Here is a 22,363-nt window from a genome sequence, read left to right as displayed (position 1 = left end):
AAAAAAAAAAAAAAAAAAAAAAAAGAATATGTAAAAGATATTCCTACAGATCAACTTTTTAAAAAGCAGCTTAAACAGGCACTTTGCAAAAGAAGCTACCCAAATGGCCAATACATATATATATCAGAAGGGGCTCAGTTTCATTAGTCATCAAGGATATGCAAATTTAAACCAAAATGCTACGCCACTACATATCCAACACAATGATTTAAATGAAATAGAAGAGAGTATAAGTGTTGGCAAAGATTTGAAGCAACTGGAACTCTGGAACTCCTGGTGGAAGAGGAAAACTGATAGTAACCACTAATGGCAAACACAGAAATTCTCTATGACCTAGCATTTCTACTGCTAAGTATATACCCAACAGAAAAGTGGATATGCATGCCAAAGTGCCATTATTTGTAATAGCCCCAAACCAGAAGCAACTCAATGTCCACCAACAGTAGAATGAACCAGAAGCAACCCAAAGTCCACCAACAGTAGAACGAACAACTCAAAGCATACTCATGCAGTAAGAATGAATGAACTACAGCTCCAGGCAACAATATAGATGAATCTTACAAATATGGTGAGCAAAAGCAGCCAGAGACAAAAGATACATACTGTATGATTCCCCTTAAATAACGTTCAAAAACAGGCTACAGTAATGTATGGTGATAGAGATTAGAATAGTGATTTACCTTGATGACAGAGGTAAAGCTAAGAAGGGAGAAGAAAGGGTTTCTAGGGTCCTTGTAATACTATTTCTTGAGCTGGGTGCTGGTTTCACAGGTTTGTTCACTTTGTAAAAATTGGTCAAGCTGTATACTTTATGTCTGTATAACTGAAACAAAAAGTTTACATTATAACTTTTAAAATGTATTTTGCCACAACGAATAACATAATGATAACATAAAAAGACGGGCAAGGATCTATAGAATTCATACAATGGAAAAGATGGCTATCAAATAATAAGACTAGTACTCTGTATATGAAAAGAATTCATTATAGAAGCACACATATATTTTGTGTGAGTATTTCGGTTTCATTTCCAGTGACTTTTAATCTAAAATTGAAATGCATTGTTGATTCTATTTCCTTCTTCCCCTTTGAGACAAAAATAAGCTTAGAACAAGTCAACTCTATACCTAAACAGATCAAGCAATAAATATCATCAAACTGGTGAAAGTATGTTCCAGAAAAAAGTAGTCTGTGCCAATGAAGCAATTTTCTATTCTAATGTGATTAATATTCAAATTAAAAAACTAGCTAGGAGTATCTAAATTTTAAAATAAAAATATAAGATATTAATGATCAGTAAATTAAAGGATAGTGTCTTTATATAATGACTAGAACTATAAAAGCACTTATAATTAAGCCACAAAAATTTGTATTTAATGGATTTATATATAGCCTTACATTGCTAAGCACCTCTATTCTAGTTCAGATTTCTATAAACAACTAGACACAAAGAAAAGTACTGAAAGGTCTGAAACTGAATTTTAAATTGCCACAGATGGCATGTTTATAACACCCCCACAATATGCTGAGTGTTCTCCATAAAACCAACCTAGACACAATCCCTGCCTCTAGGGGACTTAAAATCTAAAAGTAGATGAGGCAGCCTAATTCAAACAAAGTAAACAAATAAAAGGAAACAAAGAAGGGAATGTAAGAGAAGGGGCCTGCATTAATCTCCTGGCTCCCAGAAGGGTAACAGGCCAATCTGAAGAGAAGAGAATAAAAGCAAACAAGTGAGAACTGCCTTATTTACCATAAAACTTAATATGACACAATGCAGTAAATATTCCCTAAAAAATTATGCTGACCAGACTGAAAATGCTTTGTTGTTTTCTAGCTTCAACAGTCAGAAGATCTAAATCTCCATAATAGACATAATACATACCCCACTGGGTGTGTGTAAAGGACATTAAACAGTCCATGCAAGAGGCTGACTTACAGCCCAAAATTTAAATTATTGAGTCCAAAGCCTATGAAAGCATTATTTCAAAACTCCTGGCTCAACTGGCAATTAATTAACATGACACAACCATCTTTACCTCAAGATTCCTAAAACAAGACGGTGATTCTTACTGGATTGCATTTTTCATGTTGCCTCTAAAAGGATATACAAGCTATATTTGGTTTGTCTGTAAATAAACATTTCATGGGCTTACAGTTCAGGCCCTGATCTCCTTATCCAGTTGACTAGAGCTGTTTCAACAGAAAGATGTCAAACGATCATCAGAAATGTCTCCAAATACAGAACCTCTTTAAGCCTGTGAATTAAAGTACATCTGGATTTTAAACCATGTAGATTCTTCCCGGAAGACTTCAAAATGCTGACAACATCCAATTAATTAAGTTATAGGAACCAAACTCACTTCAATAAACTGGTCCTATCTGCTTTGCTGTTTCCTTGGATCAAGTCTCTCTGGCAAAAGCTGTTTATTTAAAAAATAATAATGCAGCCAACTGCCACAAAAAAGATGAAGAAAGCAATAATATGTGACTTTGCTGCATCAGTCATATATATTGAATGTGAACTATGAAGAGTGTAATTCAGGGCCGGGCACGGTGGCTCATGCCTATAATCCCAGCACTTTGGGAGGCCAAGGCGGGGAGATCACCTGAGGTCAGGAGTTCGAGACCAGCCTGTCCAACATAGTGAAACCTCATCTCTACTAAAAATATAAAAAATTAGCCAGGCTTGGTGGCGCATGTCTGTAATCCCAGCTACTTGAGAGGAATCGCTTGAACCCAGGAGGCAGAGGTTGCAGCAAGCCAAGATTGTGCCATTGCACTCCAGCCTGAGCAAAAAGGGCAAAACTCCGTCTCAGGGCAAAAAAAAAAAAAAAAAAAGAGTGTAATTGAGAATAAAAGCTTGAGGTCAGAACTACAGACATTATTTACTCAGTGCCTCACATCTCAACCACTTTCCTGAAGTTTTCTCTGCATCAGGCATAATGACTCAATTTCCCAAAATGCTATCTTGCCTCTACTTTCAAACACAGCTTCCTGTTTAGATGGCGGACTCTTGATCACACTCTCTACATATAATATTTCCATCAGAGGAATTACATAAATAAAAATCTATTTTAGACAAATCCAAAGTAGCCAAGTAAAAGCTGTATTTGAATCTGTTTTATGAAGTCTTACAGTAAAAATGCATTTATTCGTTCTAGTAATTCAAACTCTAACCTTGGAGTTACCATCTAATTCTTCTCTTCACATCCCACTCCTTCACAATTTGAAAAGTACCAAATTGTTCAGATTCTCCTTCTATCTAGATCCCTCCCTCTGAAAGGGTCCCAGAAGGCCCATCAAATAGGACAGCTGAGGTCCAACGTGTAGAAGAGTCTGATATGAGCCAGAGGACAGGTACTTTAGGATAAGAACCCAAAGGTTCCAGCCAGGCAGACAATATTAGTATCTGCGACCAGACTGATAACAGGAGGAGGAATCTGAAGAGACTGCCTAGACCAGGGAGCCTGTGATACTTGATTTGAAAGGCCAAGAAGGTGTAGGCATAGATGGATCACACCAACTCAAAAGGGCCAGGTGGTACAAACACCCTGTAATTTTTGTCATATATCCCTCTTTTCAATGTCCTCTGCTAACACTGTAGCTTAGACCCTCTTTGGATCTCACTTAAGTGCAATATCTTAACTTACCTACTGTCCGCCTATTTTTCTACCTATACACTGCTGCCGAAATCATCTTCTTGAAGAGCCATGTCAAACCTCTTCGATGTTTTCCATTCACCTTCAAGTAAGACTTGTAAGTCCTTCAAATGACTTACCAGACCTTCCAAGATGTGACTTCTTTCTAGCATCATATCTGCAACACTTTTCCCCAGTGATCTCTGCACCAGCCATGACTTTTAATCTTGCCCTTAGTTGCAAACATGGCTTCCTTTTCAGCAGAAGATACTTAATCACCTTCCCTCCCCAAAACACACTCTCTCCCTCAGTCATTCATTTTATCTAGTTTACTTTTATTTTCTTGTCTCATCTTAAACATCATTTTCTTCAGGTTTTCCCTGAACCCTTCAATGGGTCCCTGCTGTATTCCTAGAATACTCTATGCATCCCTTTTCATGACATTAATCAAAATTATAATGACAAACAGTAAACAATCTTGAGTTTGATGAGGGCAAGGATGCCTATGATTAAGAGTGTTCATTCCGGCCAGGTGTGGTGGCTCACACCTGTAATCCCAGCACTTCAGGAGTCTGAGGTGGGCAGATCATTTGAGGTCAGGGGTTCGAGACCAGCCTGGCCAACATGGTGAAACCCAGTCTCTACTAAAAAATACAAAAATTAGCCGGGCATGGTGGTGCATGCCTGTAGTCTCAGCTACTTGGGAGGCTGAGGCAGGAAAATTGCTTGAACCTGGGAGGCGGAGGTTGCAGTGAGCAAAGATTGTACCAGCACTCCAGCCTGGGTGACAGAGTGAGACTCCGTCTAAAAAAAAAAAAAAAGCATTAGTTCTTATTACTCAAAAACCTTCAATGGCTTCCCCAATCTTCTGCATTAAGTACATATTTCTCAGCACAGGCCTTCAAGATTGTCTACAATATGAAGCTTTATGGTCTACTGTTTCTGAACGATTCCCAAAAGCAGGATTATCAGCTCCTTCCCAAATAAGCCAAGCGTATTCTAGTGTCTTCATTTCTGTAGCTTCCTCTACAAGCCTGGCTCCCCTAAGTCTTTCAAAATGCTATCCAGTCTTCCCAACCTATATCAAATTCCATCTTCTCCACAGTTTTTCCTGATTTTCCCAAATAAATTTAGCCTCTCCCATCTTTGACTCCCTTCCTGTTTAAATATATTGTATTTTCTGTTTGGTACTTTCCTAAATCCATCTAGTTGTTACAGGACTTTTCTTACACTTATTAATTTTAAATTTCTTAGATAATGGTGATACCCGTTTTTCTACATAACTAGCATCTCCTTACTGCATTTAGTATATGCCTTGTATCAGAAGGTGTTCGATAATGCATTAACTTGAATCTTTTGAGACAGGGTCTTGCTGTCATACAAGCTGAAGTGCAGTAGCACAGTCACAGCTCACTGTAACCTTGAATTCCTGGGCTCAAGTGATCCTCCCACCTCAGCCTCCCAAGTAGCTGAGACTACAGGCACGTGCCACCATGCTGAGCTATTTTTTAAATTTTTTTTTTTTTTTTATAAATGGGATCTCACTCTGTTGCCCAAGATGGTCTCAAACTCCTGGGCTCAAGTGTTTCTTCTGCCCAGGTCTCCCAAAGTGCTGGGATTACAGGCGTGAGCCACCATGCCCAGCACTGAATCTTAAAAATCTATTACATAGGCTGGGCACCATGGCTCTCACCTGTAATCCCAGCACTTTGGGAGGCCAAGGCAGGTGGATCACTTGAGGTCAGGAGTTCGAGACCAGCCTGGACAACATGGCAAAACCCTGTCTCTACTAAAAATACAAAAATTAGCCAGGCATGGTAGTGCACACCTGTAGACCCAGCTACTCAGGAGGCTGAGGCATGAGAGTCCCCTAAACGCAGGAGGTGGAAGTTGCAGTGAGCTGAGATCATGCCACTGCAGTCCAGCCTGGGTGACAGAGCCAGACTTTGTCATTAAAAAACAAAACAAAACAAAACAAAAACTATTACCAATAAGGCAGCTGTGCAGCTGTGTATGGCAGTTGTCTAAATATGTGGATAAAACAATCTTTTAAGTACAAAAGCTACCCGTCAAATAGAAAAAAGCTAAATAGAATTAGAGAAGCATGTTATGTTACCAGTGCAATAATAGAAATATATTTTATTTGCATCATAAATAATTGCTCTTTAGAGAATAAGATTTATTGACCTTATACATTAAGAGATGTCAACATTTATTTCAAATCTGATATTTCAAAGTAAACGGAATTTTAAGTCAAGTCTAATATAGCTCCAGAGCACAGTGCCAAAGCTCAGTGTTTGTTTTTGTGATCACTGTTGTTTGCTGCAAAAAAAAAAACAGCAAATACATTATTTAGGTTTGCCTAAAATTATGATTCAGAAGGGATGATAGCAAGTATCAAGTTCAATCCATTAAATTTCCAAGTGAGGAGTATAAAGACTATGAGTCTCTTGGCCAAGGTCACAAAGCAAAGTAGGACAAAGGGTCAGATCATCTGACTTCTACTCCAGCACTCTTCCCACCCCAATTCAATACTCACCTCAACACTGTAACAGCTAGAGCACGTTATTTTCAACCAACACTGAAGCAAACAATGCTCCAGTACTGTATTAAGGCCATTTGCACATTTTTAGCTATGCTCCAGAGAAACAAAAGTGTGATGAGTGAAGGAATGAGAAGGAATTCTTATCTTTTCTCAGGAGCTTATATCATATAAAAGGTTAGAAATGAATACTACTTCATAAGCCTTCAGGAGCGTTGTGTTTAAAGACACTCTGAGAGGCAAGAAAAACTTGATAGGAAATTATACACAACTTAAAAAAATAGAATTTTCACATAAAATATGCAAATGGAGCATTTTGAGTGCTCCATTATCAAAACTTACTATTTACTTTACAGTAACCAAAAAAAGATGGAAGAAAAAAGAGAGAAAACCTAGCTGCCTATTTGTTAAAACGTGTGTAAGACATGAACATGCCTACCGATACCTACCAAATATTTGTTATTAAATATTGCTTCTTACAGCTCTATACCTAATAACTGGCATATAGTGGGCACTTAAGTGTTTCATAATAAATTCTCTACTGTTAGTATCATCCAGTATTATTCTTGAATATTATGGTTGTACATCAGTCACTAAAATGTTGCTACTTGTAGAAGAAAACAATGCATACAATCTGTATCAAATGGAAATGTTTCCAAGGCTAGAACAGTTTACATTATGTGTATATGTGTATCAATATATTTGTGTGTCTCTATGTATATGTATCCATTTGCTCTCCCTATATATGTATACATGTATATGTATGGTTGTATGGCATGTATTTTTGACATTAATTTTACCTAAGGATCTCATGTTATGTAACAGTGATTTTCCAGCTTTCCTTACAGCAATTTATAATATGAAAAAGATCTTACATTACAACCTAGTATACACACACACAGAGACACACATACATAACTAAAACAAAAGTTTCATGAAACAACACCCTTACTATATGCAAAGCACTAATATTTTCTATTCCATTTTAAAAAGTGGATGTTTATTATTCACTAAACTGTTTGGAAACTCATAAAAGAGAAAAAAAAGATACTGGGGAGGTGTACACTTTAGTTTGGCATCCATTTCTTAGAAATAACCTACAGTCAATAGATACCAATGAGAAAATACCAAAATGAAGTCTACAAACTATTAACCATCATTCATTCGAAAGTGTGGTTGAGCACCTGAAAGGCTGGGTCATAAAACAAGTCCCCACTTGGGAGGCTAAGGCAGGTGGATCACCTGACGTCAGAAGTTCCAAGACCAGCCTGACCAACATGGTGAAATCTTGTCTCTACTAAAAATACAAAAAATTAGCTGGGCGTGGTGGTGGGTACCTGTAATCCTCCCAGCTACTTGGGAGGCTGAGGCAGAACCCAGGAAGTGGAAGTTGCAGTGAGCCGAGATCGCGCCACTGTACTCCAGCCTGGGCGACAAGAGCAAACTTTGTCTCAAAAAAACAAACAAAAAACAAGTCCCCACAATTTAAAAGGAGTCAAATAATGATGGGATTTGTTCTCTTACCATAATGGAATTAGAAGTCAATAACAGAAAGCTATCTGTAAAAATCTCCAAACTTATGGCAAATAAATAATGTATTTCTAAATAATCGAAGGGTCAAAGAAGAGATAAAAAGGAAAATTAGAAAATACCTTTAAATTTAAGTGAAAACAAAATACAGCAAAATTTGGGAGAAGCAAAAACACAAGCCAGAGATGTTCTGGTTTAAGAGAAGAGAAGAAAAACGAGCTCAGACCATTCGTTAGGTCCACTTGGTTTTCTCTAGAGCAATCCAACCATACTACTCCCAAACTCTGCTCACATAAGGAGGGTGGCCACCTAGCATGAGAACAATCAGATTATTATCTGAGGAAGCTTAAGGTGAAGGAACCAACTCCTCAGCTCACCCCCACTGGAGAGGTTTCTTAAGTCTGAAAAAAAAAAAAAAAACAGGAATCTAAATAAGAACTGTGGTGTCACTAAAGGAGATGAGCCATACAAACGGGACCACATGAATAGAGGACAGTGGGAAATACATCCAGAAAGAGGCAAGACAAGAGGATGCAGAGCACGACGGTGGAATAGACAGCACTAGACTGTATGCTTGTAGATAGCAGCTTCCTCCCCATACTAAGGACAATCCTGGAACACAACAGCCTGTTATTGTCTAATGTGTGAAACTGAACCTTCACAGATTCATCTCAGAACCAAATTAAGCACAGAAAAACCTTAGCTTCTCAGAGACCATCAGGACCAAGATGGGCCAGAAATAAAACCTGTCCTGCCTTCAGACACATGTGCTAAGGTGGCCTGAGGACCCACCCCTCCAATTCCCAAACTCTGCAAATATGGTCATATTATATATTCTAGTATCATTTATTCCAGCATTTCACAGGAGAGGAGAGAGGATAAGTATCTCAATTCTTGTTGTTAATTCAATGTAATCCGTTTATTCACTATTAAAAAAGCAGGGACTATTACATTAGTAGATGACCATTAACTCAGTTTTATGGCTAAATATTAGGTTTATCATTTCTATTAGTAGCACTCATTAAATGAAAATAAAGGGCCCATATGTTTTCTATGCGTATTTCAGGGAACTAAAGCGAGTAAGGACGCTATTTTGCTTTCCTGGAGGCAATCCCACATCCTGCTAGGTTTGGTTTTCATATGTGCCTGGCTTCTTAAAATAGGCATAAACAGCTTTATTTAGTTCTAGGCTATTTATTTCCACAGAGAAGAAATCTCAGAACTTTTTAACTGTCATAGGTTACCTCATTTTTTTACACCTCTATTGCGATGAAGAAAGAAAAATACAGTATCAGGGACAAAAGAAAGATTGAGCTTAAGTACAAAGATTTAAAAAAAATTGACATTGTGGCTTATTAGAGAAAGAACACTATCTCGCTCTCATCTCAAGGAAAACCATTTATCCCAAAATGCATAAATACTGTGCTTCTTTAAGTTATATCATTCTTTCTAGAAAGAACTGGAGTCTTGGATTATCTCGTAATATGAACAGTTTACTACTCAAAACCACTACAGGAACTAAATGACTCTGTCAATTCAAAAACAGTTATCTCAAATAAAAACTTCACAATGCAATGATACTTTGACAGAACATTTATGAACTACAACCAATGTTTCAAAATCCTTTTGGAGGAGAGAAATTCAAAGTGATGAAACAAAGATGATCAAAGTTATATTACTGATTTACAATGTTAAACGATCTCAGCAGGCGTTACTTTGGAGCAGAGATTTACGAAGTACAATCAACACATTTGAGCAACGTGTCAGTGAAAATGATCAAATATGCCAAGGTCTTAATTATAACACCACTTTACATTTGTATAGAACATTTCAGTTTGCAAAGCACTTATATCCCATAAACCCATTTGACTCTATGTCTTCCAGTTTAAATACAGCAGATACGAGTTCATGTGGATAAGAGAAGCTATGTACTGAAGTGGTTAAGAACATGGAATTCCATAAGATATATTAAATTTAATTTTGCTTGCTTCTACTTCCCGTTTTAAAAATGTGGCTACTAGAAAATTTAAAATTAAAATGTGGCTCACATTGTATTTCTATTGGATAGCATTGTTCAGTCAGTTTATTGACAGATTTTATTTGCTAGCCTAGGGGGCACAATCATTGGCACATAAAAAGATTAAGACAAGGAAATAACAACCTCTCCACTAAAAGATTTGACATTTTAAGTGAAGTGTCACAGGTTCAGTAATAATATTGCAGCCAAGCTTAAAAGCAAAATAAAAAGTAAAGTCATACAAAACTTTGTCAGGGAATGTGGCTGTTCTCTTCTATAAACAGATTACTGATACTAAATTATGGAAAGTGATTTAAGAAACAATGTTAACATCTTTAAAAGCCCACAAATTTGCTCTGCCTGAACAAGGAGGAAAATGCTCTGCCCATGGTCTGCTTTCTAGAACCTGAATGTAAAGACAGAATACAGCAAGTAGGTCCTACAAGGGGGTTCACCATCTACTCTGATATCATTTACTCCTTCATTTTACAGAGAAAGGAAATGAGTCTTAGCCTGACTAGGTGGCTTATCCAAAATGTCATCATTTCAAAATTTAATCAATATAAAAATATGTTTATAAATAGCTCATTAGTAACAATTATTTAGATTTGTATACTAGGTCTTCAAATTCCAGTATATATTTTACACTTCAGCACATCTCAATTTGGATACTAAATTTTCATCAGCAATATTTGATCTATATTTAGATTTCATAAAGCTCAAGGTTGAAAACTAACTTTTCATACCCAATTTGTTTCCATGTGGCTACTGGCTACATTAGACAGAAAGCTTTATAGAATATCTGTCGAGTTCAGTAATCTCAGTGAATGCTCTCTTCAATATCCAAAAACTATCATTCTCTCCTAAGGAAGAAGTGGAAGAGAAGGATCCTTGACTCTCTCTTCAGATAGGCAGTTTCGTGGCTTTCAGTAGCGATATGTAACTGCAACTATTTTTGTGTTAACTGGGCATGAGAAGGTATTAAATAAAAGATTCTAAGACTAAAAAAAAAAAAAAAAGAATGTGGAATTGAAGCCAACTGTTTGTTTTGGAATCATAGCATTGGCACTTACTAGACAACGCGATCATGAGTAAACTACTCAATATTTCCCTGCCTTAGTGTCATCATCTGTAAAATGGAAATAACACTGTTTCTACCTCTTGGGTATACTAAGAATTAAGTCAATTAATATTTGTCAAGTACTTAGAAGGCAGAGTAACGATTATATACACCCTGGTTTTTGAGATCAGCAGCCTCATAGGTATGGAAATCCATACGTATCCATTGTATGGAAATGTATGGAAAATATGTACTAGCCTCATTGTATGAAGCTAGTAAGCCACACAGCCAGGAATAAAAACCAGACCTTTGGCTGCGTGAGGCGGTTCACGCCTATAATCCCAGCACTTTGGGAGGCCGAGGCGGGTGGATCGCCTGAGGTCAGGAGTTCGAGACTAGCCTAGCCAACATGGTGAAAACTCGTCTCTACTAAAAATACAAAAATTAGCCAGGCGTGGTGGTGCAGGCCTGTAGACCCAGCTACTCAAGAGGCTGAGGTGGGAGGGTCACTTGAGCCTCGGAGGCAGAGGTTACAGAAAACCAAGATTGTGCCACCGCATTCCAGCCTGGGTGACAAAGTGAGACCCTGTCTAAAAACAAGAAAAAATCTCAGACCTCCTTCTTCCATTTGATGCTCCGTCCATAAAGGGCTGGGTTAAGTATCCCAAAGTTTTCTAGATTGACATAAACAGTTTAACATAAAATTCTACAAATCAAAAAAATTCAGCAGCTCAAAACATTTATCAAATTTGATTTTAATCTACATCTCTCTATATATGTTTCAGATTACATTGACTATTAAAAAATAAAAACAACTAATGTTCCATTTGGGGGCCAGAACTACGCACTAAGGAATAGTTCTCTGAGTTGCTATATTTGTAAAACGAAACTCTACTTCCTCACTTTTCAAAAGACAAAAATGGAAATAAATGTATCACATCACATAATGCTAGTAGGCTGTTCATTACCTCAAATTCTTTATCAAATAAAATCTATGATGATGATAATGACTGTTTTAGGATTTCCTTTTTTCCCCCTTTAGTTTTCAAAACATTCAGTATTGGGATATTAACACCTGCAATTTAAAAAATAATCCCCCCCAAAAAAAGTATATCAAGGAATGAAAATAGTATTGATAGAAGAAACAACTTAGAAATTATTTCTAGAAAATAGATACCTAGCTGAAAAACTGTCCTCCTTTTTTCAGACATGTTTTAGGTATCTTTCCTTAGACTTTGTTCAAACTTTTTTCTTTTAATGATTTAGGTGACTGCGATAACATCTTTCACTGTATTTAAAAATAGGGCATGGGTGTGTAAATTTATGAGCTGGAATGCAAAACTGGCACACTAAATCAGAGCATTAAATCATTTAGTATATTCTAGTATATTTAGTATATTCTAGTACAAAAATATATTTTAAGCATTGGTATCTCCATGCTCTGTCTTTACATATAATTTTAATCCAATCATCTTTATTCTTTTTCATTGTGAAGAAATGTGAAATCATGAACTTTTTAACATTCTCAAATATGCCAAGCCAATTAAGAGATTATTGGCCAGGTGTGGTGGCTCACACCTATAATCCTAGCACCTTGGGAGGCTGAGGCAGGTGGATTGCCTGAGCTCAGGAGTTCGAGACCAGCCTGGACAATATGGTGAAACCCCATCTCTACTAAAATACAAAAATTAGCGGGGCATGGCAGCGTGCGCCTGTAGTCCCAGCTACTCAGGAGGCTGACGCAGGAGAACTGCTTGAACCCAGGAGGCAGAGGTTGCAGTAGAGCCGGGATCATGCCACTGCACTCCAGCCTGGGAAACAGAGCGAGACTTCGTCTCAAAAAAAAAAAAAAAAAAAGGATTATCTTTGGACAAAGCACTCCTCCACCCCAGGCCTCTGGATCCTTCCTTGAATAAGGACAGGCCAGAACATCAGTGGTTCTCAGTCTTCTTTCCACCCCAACCCATCTGAGGGATTCAACATCTCTCCATTTATAGAAGTGATGACAGTCTGAAAACGTCCCACAGGTGATTCTAAGACACTGCCCTAGAAGCTGTTCCCCTGCTTGTACCCTCTACTACACTACGGCAGACTTATCTGAGGTTCCACACAGCTCTACGGCCTGCCACTTTAGGTACAGGAAAATTATAGTAATACTTCAGTGAGCTTAAGAAAGGCCAAAAATTAGTATACATCTTCATTTGTTGGAACATGAAAGATTCAAATAAGAATTTCTATACTGATGACATCAAAGAAGATGGTGTAACTACTCATATGGCAGGTGGCACATCTAACCTAGAATTGGCTTCTAATCAAGGAGGTAGGTAAAGGAGGAAGAAAAGTAGGGAATCAATCAAAATAATCACCCCTAAGGTTTGAGGGATTAGTCTGAATGTGTGATTAATGGAAAGAAGATTTGTGTAAGTCAATCTGCCTGACATCAGAAAGGGAAGCCAAAAATGAACACACAGAGATGTGATGGTGTATCATCCCCAATTTCTTCTCCAAAATATCAATTTGTCACGTTTGATATCAATTCTATATAAGTAATTTTTTTTTTTACTCAACAACTCTATAAACTAATAACCAATAAATACTAAAAAGAAAAGATTTGAACACATGCCATATTATAAATATAAATCAAATACACTACTTCAGCATGGTGATTGATGAGAACTGCCAAGGGTGGTATTTACAAATAATGTTCATATTTCTTTGAATATCCACTTACTGTGGACAAATTATACAGCATTTAAAAGCTATTGTTACTTGGGTATGGTGACTTGTGCCTGTAATCCCAGACTCTCTGGAGGCCAGGAGTTCAAGACCAGCATGGGCAATATAGTGAGATCCCCATCTCTTAAAAAAACACAATGAAATTTAAAAAGCTCTTGTATATGCAAAATCATGTGAAAAATTCTCACAACTAGGAAAGAAGGAAATAGAATTTGAAAACTTCCTTGGAAGATGTGCATTTTCTGATCCAAATGTGAACCAATATTACTTCGTCATTAATAAGTATGCAAGGTATGGTAAAGATGCTGACTGAGGCTTCAAAATTAGGATATTTATATAAAACAATGTGTAATGGCGCTACCTTCAAACAAGAAAACATTATTACTTAATAAATGCTGATGCTGATTGTTAACTGTATGTTTTACAATGAGATGACCTTTAAATGGCACAAAAAATAACAGGTGATCCACAGATTCAGAATTTGAAAATAAAAAACCGGCAGGCTCCAAAAGTTGCTGTCCTCTGTACCTAAAGATGTCACCAGTGGTGAGTCAGAATGCAATGCGTACGTCACTATCACTGCTCTAACATATACTATTGCTATAATGGACTCCTGGTCAAAAAAGTGGATAAAAATGTGGGCATCAATTTCTTCTGAAACAACTACAAGATACACTGTCCATTGTTTCTTAACTTAGTGAAAAGCACTCCCTATTTAACAAACACATTCTCGGTGTTTCCAGTGTGAACTGTAACTGTAAAACCTAAAACGTGGGTCAGTACACAGACCAGCAAGAAATAAAAATGAACAGAAAGAAATGCCCGAATCTGAATTCTGAAGGACGTTCGCATCTGAAATGGTGGCAATAAATACTGTGAAAAAAAAAGACAATTCCATACACAGGGTTGAGATGGGTAAACAGTTGTTGCATGAAGATATACATTTCTTCCTCATTCTATACCCATGTGTCAAAGCATCAAAACAATTTATTTGCGACAGTTTATGTTGTGTCTCGAACTTTACATCTAAGTTTATCATGAGGGGGAAAAAAACCTGTTTGGCTTGACTCACCGTGAATCACAGCCAGGAGGTCATCTTGTTGTGTATCAGCAACTATGTTTTCGCTACAGCTATGTGACCTGAAGTGGCAGCAGCAGAGGCACCAAAATAGATGGGGCAGGAGCCTTCTCCTGGCTTCTTGGCCGCAAATGGGCTTTCTAGCCCATTCGGGCAACCGAGCAAGAGCCAACCGCAGAGGAGAGAAAGAACCAACCCGACAGCTCCGCGGAGAAAGGCTGCAGGCCCACCCCACCTTCCGTGCCCTCCCAGGGAGCCCGGGTAAGCAAGAACATAAAAGAGGACAGGCTTAAGAAACAGCCTGGAGAAAACACAGCATGACAGGGGTCAAAACTGGCCCCATGGAGGGCAAAACCCGGCCGTGACCGTGAAGCACAGATTTCGGCGCGGTCTGGACGCGCAGGAGGCTTCTCTACCCTGGGGCTCCAGGAGCGGCTCCGGCGCGAACGCGCGCGGGCCCCCAGCCTTCAAGCTCCTCCGGCCTCCTGGGACCTGACCCTGCTCCCATCTCACCTGTCCGGTGCCCGCTGGCCCGGCCCGAGCCTTCAGCTCCCTGCCCGCACCCCGGCCCACCCTTCCATCCCTTGCTCTCCCCGCATGTGTCTCGGGACCACTGGCCGAGTCAGCGTGGGCAGGGGCCGCTGCCCCGCAGCCCCAGGCCCGGCCCCGGCACTCACTTTCTGAATCCGCTTCAGCGCCATGGGTCAGGGATGGCGGTGGGGACACCGGCCGGCAGGGGTCGGCTGCGGGGCTCGGGGGCGTGGGTCGTCGCGGGTTGGGCTCGCTGGAAGCTAGGCTGGCTCCGCGCGGTGGGTCCCCGGTTCGCCGCTCCCTGGCTCGCTCCGGGCGCCGGTCCCTGCTCCGTGTGCGCCCGAGCGCGAGTGTGCGCGACTGTGCGGGCGGGGACGCCGGCGAGACTCTTTTGTTTCCGCTTTTGCTTCTGGGAAGGAGCCTGCGCCCTCCCCGCCGCGCCCCGCCCCGCCTGGCACACTGGGAAGTGTAGTTCCAGCCCTGTCCTCGGCTGCAGGCCCCCGGACGCTGCCAGGTTACTTACTGCTGACCTCAGCCAGGCAGCTTAAGGTGAGAGCTGCCGGGGGCTGGAATTAGCCTCTACAGTCTCATTTAGAGCAAGTTGCTGAACCTGGGGCTGCGCATCTGTAAAATGGGGATAACAAATGAGCTCCTAACGCACATAAAGGAATTTCTAAATCATCAGTTAGTAATTCCTTATCCAATAGGTGCCACAGCTGGTTTTATTATTTTTACCTTTAAAGATTTCACTGTCTTTTCTCAAATATATGGATTGCCTCACTCACCCTGCACACATGCACAAGCTCATATCAGACCCCTTACTTACCTCCTTGGTTCTTATTGCAGAGGAAAAAGGTGTCTCTTCCGTCCTATGTACAAATCTTCCTTGTCTGAGTGCATTGTCTGCTCACAGGTATGCCCCTCCCATAAATTACCCGCTTCGAACACCGAGTTCTGGGCTCTCACTCCCATCGTTGGTTCCTTCCCTTCCGTTGACAGTCCCTGACTAATAGTCAACTCACACTCCCCACTCTCCAATTCCTATGAACTTGTGTACCCATTAAAACTTGGCTTCTTGGCCGGGCGCGGTGGCTCATGCCTGTAATCCTAGGGCTTTGGGAGGCTGAGGCAGGTGAATCACCTGAGGTTGGGAGTTCGAGACCAGCCTGACCAACATGGTGAAATCTTGTCTCTACTAAAAATACAAAAATTACCCAGGCATGGTGGAGGGCGCCTGTAATCTCAGCTACTTGGTAGGCTGAGGCAGGAGAATCACTTAATCCCGGGAGGCGGAGGTTGCAGTGAGCTAAAATGGATCCATTGCTCTCCAGCCTGGGCGACAGTGAGACTTGGTCTCAAAAAAAAAAAAAAAGAAAAAAAAAGTGAAAAAATCAACAGATGTTGGTGAGGCTGAGGAGAAAAGGTAACATTTATACACTGTTAATGGGAATGTAAATTAGTTCAGCCACCGTGAAAAGCAGTTGGGAGATTTCTCGAAGAACTTACAACAGAACTACCATTCGACCCAGCAATCCCATTACTGGGTATATATCCAACAGAAAACAAATTATTCCACCAAAAAGATACATGTTCTCACATGTTCATCGGTACTATTCACAATAGCAAAAACATGGAATCAACCTAGGTGCTCATCAATGGTGGACTGGATAAAGAAAGTGGGGCATACACCATGGAATACTATGCAGCCATAAACAAGAATGAAATAATATCCTTTGCAGCAACATGAATACAGCTGGAGGCCATTATCCTAGGCAAATTAATGCAGGAAGAGAAAATGAAATACCACATATTCTTACTTATAAGTGGGAGCTAAACATCAGATACTCATTGTATTAGTCCATTTTCATGCTGCTGATAAAGACATACCCGAGACTGGGCAATTTACAAAAGAAAGAGGTTTAATTGGACAGTTCTATGTGGCTGGGGAAGCCTCACAATTATGGCAGAAGGCAAGGAGGAGCAAGTCACATCTTACATGGATGGCGGCAGGCAAAGAGAGAAATGAGAACCAAACAAAAGGAGTTTCTCCTTATGAAATCATCAGATATTGGCTGGACATAGTGGCTTATGCCTGTAATCCCAGAACTTTGGGATACCAAGGCAGGGGCATCACCTGAGGTCAGGAGTTTGACACCAGCCTGGCCAACATTGTGAAACCCCGTCTCTACTAAAAATACAAAAATTAACCTGGGGTGGTGGTGCACACGCCTGTAGTCCTGGCTACTTGGGAGGCTGAGGCAGGAGAATTGCTTGAACCCCAGAGGCAGAAGTTGCAGTGAGCTGAGATCACGCCACTGCACTCCAGCCTGGCAACAGAGTGAGACTCCATCTGAAAAGAAAAAAAAGAAAAAGAAAGAAAAAAATTAGATCTCATGAAACTTATTCACTACCAGAAGAACACCATAGGGAAAAACCACTGCCATGATTCAATTATCTCCCACCTGGTCCCTCCCACAACAATGGGAACTATGGGAGATACAACTCAAGATGAGATTTGGGTGGGGACACAGCCAAACCATATCACTCAGGGACATAAAGATGGCAACAAATAGACACTGTGGACTACTAGAGTGGGGACCAAGGGGGCAAGGGTTGAAAAACTGTTGGGTACTATTGTCAGTACCTGGGTGATAAAATCATTCATGCCACAAATGTCAGCATCACACAGCACACCCAGGTAACAAACTTGCATATGTACCCTCTAAATCTAAAATAAAAGTTGAAAAACAAAAACAAACAAACAAACAAAAACAGAATCTTGGGCCCCACTCCAGCCATGCTACATCACACTTTGCAGTTTAATAAGATTCCTAGGTCATTCAGATGAACATTAGCGTTTGAGAAGCACTATGCTCGAAGGCATAAGAGGAGCTCCTAAAAATGCAGATTTCCTTTAAGGGATTTAATTTAGCAGTAAGTTTTGGGTGAAGCTCTGGAGTCTAAACTTTAGAACAAACTTCCCAAGAAGTTAGGATGCAGGTATCTGAGGACATTTCTGAGAATCTCCACCTTGAGCAAATCTTCAAATCCTTCTAAGCCTCAATTTCCTCACCCATAACTAATGCAATAAATGTTGTATTTGTTTAAAGTGAATAGAGCTGAAACTTTTGGTGCCCTTCTAACTCAAAGGTCCGTGATGATTTTTTTCTCTTCTTTATAAATAGAAAGAAACCTAAAAAGTAAGCTTACAAGATTATTTTTGTCTTTCCTAGGGCAGTTTACCTCCCAACAAAAGAGAAATTAACACTTATTAAAAAAAATCTACTTTGGCATCTTGCAATAATAGTTTACACCTTAAGATTGCTTTAAATGGGCTGGGCACAGTGGGTCACGCCTGTAATTCCAGCACTTTTGGAGGCCAAGGCAGGTGGATCACCTGAGGTCAGAAGTTCGAGACCAGCCTGGTCAACATGGTGAAACTCCTTCTCTAGTAAAAATTCAAAAATTAGCCAGGCGTGTTGGCACATGCCTGTAATCTCAGCTACTTGGGAGGCTGAGGCAGGAGAATCTCTAGAACCTGGGAGGCAGAGGTTTTAGTGAGCCGAGATAGAGCCATTGCACTCCAGCCTGGGTGACAGAGTGAGACTCCATCTCAAAAAAAAAAAAATTGCTTTAAGCTTTTCAAAACATTTCACACACATTTTTGCAACATGCAAATACATATGCAACATATAGTAGTTCGGTGTGTTATTTAATCTCCTACTCTTTCTCCCAGGGTGTAGTTTCAAAACATAGTTTGTGATCAACTGCATAACTAATTCAAAAATGTTACTTAATGCTTACCATATGCCAGGCACCAAAGACACATGATAAAGAAAATAGACAAGATCCCTACTCACAAGCAGTACATCAAAATCCTATGGGGTGGGGAGGAGGGTACAAGACTTGTTAAAAATGCAGATTTCTAGGTGTCAGGCCACACTGTCAATAAATAATCCTTGCCCTCTGAATTATCCCTGGGATATTATACTGCACTAGGTGGTAAAATACATGCAAAAGAAAGATTATATTTGTTCCTACCTTCCATATACTTAAAATCTTCATGGTAGGAGGATAAATGCATAAAACAAATAAGTAGCAATGCAAGATATTCATTCATTCAGTCAGTCAGTCAGTCATGCAGACAACAGCAACAACAAATTTCAGGAAAATTTCCTTAAAGCAAAACAAATGGTGCAGAGGATAAGGGCTAAAGGTGTTCAAAAGGGCATTGCCATGGACAGAGAGTAAGGGAAACTTTGTAGAGACAATAGAACTTGAATGCAAGACACATTTGGATAAGCAAAAGAATAGGTGAAGAACTTCCTATCATAAGGAAATGCATGTGGAATGGACATAAGTATGAAATGCTCAACATGGAGGCCAAGCAAGGAAATACAACTAAGTCCAATGGTTGAGATCAGATAGTGAAGAACATTGACTGTTAGTCTTAGAAACATGAAATTGAGCTTAAATGCAACAAGAGATTGTGTATCAGGAGAGTATTATTGTGACAGTGATGCATTAAATAGACAATTAGTCTAGTGGAGGGACATAGAATGAGGAGAAAATCAGGAAAGGGAAACAAGTTCAATTACTATTGCGTATTTAGGACCAAAATAATAAAGGCCTGCCTGTACAAGGTCAATAGAACTAGAAACCCAAAGAAGAACTTTTTGAGAAAAAATAAAAGCCATGGAACTTGGCTTTTTTACATACAGAAATAGAAAAATAGAAGAGTAAATATGAACTCTAAATTTGTGAGTGGTTGATTGAGTTACAGGTGTTAATATTGATAAGCTTTTGGAGGGGAGAATGGTAAACTGAGTTTAAGACATACACATATATGAAATGTATGTGGTATTCAAGTGGAACTTCCCTAATGGTAGGTAGAGCTATGGGGCTGAGAATATGGATATGAGAGCAATCATGTGAGATAATGATTTTGAAACCATAGGATACAAATTGCTTCCCAAAGAGGTAAGGGGAAGACAGAGAAAATAGAAGGCACTAGAAAATGGGCTTTGGGGAGTAGCGACAGTGAAGACCTATGAGGAAAAAGATGAGTCATGGGTGGGAAAGTAAGTGGAATACCAAGAGTGTTTTGTGTAGTGGGAGCCAAGAAAAGTGAGAGCTTTAGGTAGGAAAATAGCTGCAAGAAGAAGTATTTTGCAACAGGGATCTAAGGGAATAAGGAACAGGAAAAGGATATCAGAATTAGTGAGGTGCTACCTTCAAGGATAGCATCAGTTATCACCTAAGAAGGGTCATGGGTAAAGAAGACATTGTGAAAGATAAATGGGTAAATTAAATGGAGTCAAGCAGTGCTTATCACACTTTGGAAAATGCTGGTGAGGAAGGGGCATGAGATAGAAACTAAAAGAGGGCCTGTGATTTTTCCAAATGTGATCTCTGCATGCATGAAGGTAGATGTGAAAGAGTTAGTGGGTCTATTATTTATTGCTTCAAAGCAAATTACCCTAACCCATAGCAGCTTAAATCAACAATCAACATTTATCATCTCACATAGTTTCTGTGGGTCCGGAATTTGTGAGCATCTTAGCTGGGTGGTTCTTCCTTGAGGTCTTTCATAAAGTTGCAGTCAAAATGTCGGCCAGGGTTGCAGTCATATGAAGTCTTGACTAGAGATAGAGGATCCACTTCTAAAACACTTCGCTTACATGGACTGCAGAATGGCCTTTGTTTCTGGCCATCTGGACTTTTTCATAGGGCTGTTTGTGTGTCCTAACAACACGACAATTGGCTTCCCCCTTATTCCTTCTTCCAAGGAAAGAGCAAGTTGGAAGTCACAATGTCTTGGAAGTCACACACTGTCAACTTTACCCAATGTGGAAGGAAACTACACAAAGATGTGAGCACCAGGATGTGGGAATCCAAGATGAGGGGCCATCTTGGAGGCTGGCCACCACAGAGGGAAAGGAAAAGTTAATGCAAGTGTTAAGGGAAAGGCGTAAGCCCTTGATACTCAAAGTATGGTCCACTGAGTGGCATCGTTTGTGAAATTGTTAGAATTGTAGAATCTCAGGCTCTACTTCAGAACTACCAAATGAGAATTTGCATTTTTAAAAGATCCCCAGGTGACTCATATGCATATTACATTTTGAGAATCATTGATCCAGGGTACAGAAAGGATTCTCTTTAGAGAAGGAAATTGTAGCCTACGCAGGAGGAAGGAAGAGTAGAAGTGAATCTTGTGGCAGAGGTGAAGCAGAGTAAATAAGAGTGCCTACAAATTGACTGCTTACCACACAGAGTTAGCAGTTAAGGCAACAAACAACAAAATTAGACAACTTAATGAAAATAATCCTGTTTTATAATAGCTAATTTAATGAAGTGGAAAGAGTACAACCTTGGAATAAAAACATAGATTTGTATCCTGTTTCTACTGCTAATTAGCTTTATGTCTTTGGGCAAGTTTCTTAACCACTCCAGTTCTTAGTTTTTTCTTAAATAATATGATGGTAATAATACCAATTCTATAAAGTGGGGTAGAAGATGAAAACAGCAGACTATATAAAGCACTGAGTTCAGAATAAGTACCCAATAATGTTATTTTTCTCCTTTCCTCCTTGTCTTCCAGTGCTTTAAACTCTCCATCTAGGTCGTATCTTTTACCCTTTTAATCATGGTTGCTACCTGTAGGAATATTTCGGTTTAATTTTCTAGATTTTCTGTCTCAATCTTCATGATTTTATTAGAGACAGCATATTACATTTGCAAGCGCATATCTGAGAAACCATAGATATTTGGGAAACCCCTAAATCTTCTCTGATTTCATCAGAGTTGATGGAATAAAAGGTGTTATATTGAGCATGCGGTACTGGCCAAAAAATACAGGCCAATTGCACAAGAGAGGTGGGGATTGTGACTAGTGTTAACCCTACCTAAGATTATGAATATCCCTTTCCCCACCCTAGTATTGGCTCTGCATCTCCATTGTCTGCTTCTCCCCCAACATCAAGCCCCCAGGTTCCCCCATTTTTATCCTGGACCCTCTTGGAAACCTATAACAGGTTTCCTATTTCTTCTTCTCAAATCCTTTCTCTAAATTCACAGACACCTTTACTTTGAGACTCTTTGAAGGCATTTAATATAAGTAACAACAAGGAAACTGAGAACATCAACATACATAATGAACTACAGTGGCATGACAAATTTATAGGAATTATTTAGAACAAACATACTACAAAACTATTAAAGATTGGTT

The 22,363-nt window shown here is 39.5% G+C and overlaps 1 protein-coding gene across 3 annotated transcripts in view; it reads right to left on the bottom strand.

Moving 5' to 3' along the window:
* Positions 1–15,501, bottom strand: part of UBE2D1 (ubiquitin conjugating enzyme E2 D1) — a 44,643-nt gene extending 29,142 nt beyond the window's left edge. The window contains exons 1-2 of one of the 3 annotated variants that reach the window (XM_032137750.2): positions 15,282–15,338; positions 681–823 (exon numbers count right to left, since the gene is read on the bottom strand). Coding sequence is in view for 1 of the 3 variants with exons in the window: in XM_032137749.2 (XP_031993640.1) it covers positions 15,282–15,305 (24 nt within the window). In the remaining 2 variants the exon portion in view is untranslated. Of the gene's footprint in view, positions 1–680; positions 824–14,598; positions 14,718–15,281 lie in introns of those variants that run through there. The other 2 variants (XM_032137751.2, XM_032137749.2) reach the window with 2 other exon arrangements.
* Between the last annotated feature and the right edge of the window lie 6,862 nt (positions 15,502–22,363).

This window comes from Hylobates moloch, unplaced genomic scaffold (genome assembly GCF_009828535.3).
Source record: "Hylobates moloch isolate HMO894 unplaced genomic scaffold, HMol_V3 SCAFFOLD_3, whole genome shotgun sequence".
In the NCBI taxonomy this organism is placed as follows: domain Eukaryota; kingdom Metazoa; phylum Chordata; class Mammalia; order Primates; family Hylobatidae; genus Hylobates; species Hylobates moloch.
The sequence above is the reverse complement of the archived record's forward strand: the minus strand, read 5'-3'. Positions and strand labels throughout refer to the sequence as shown.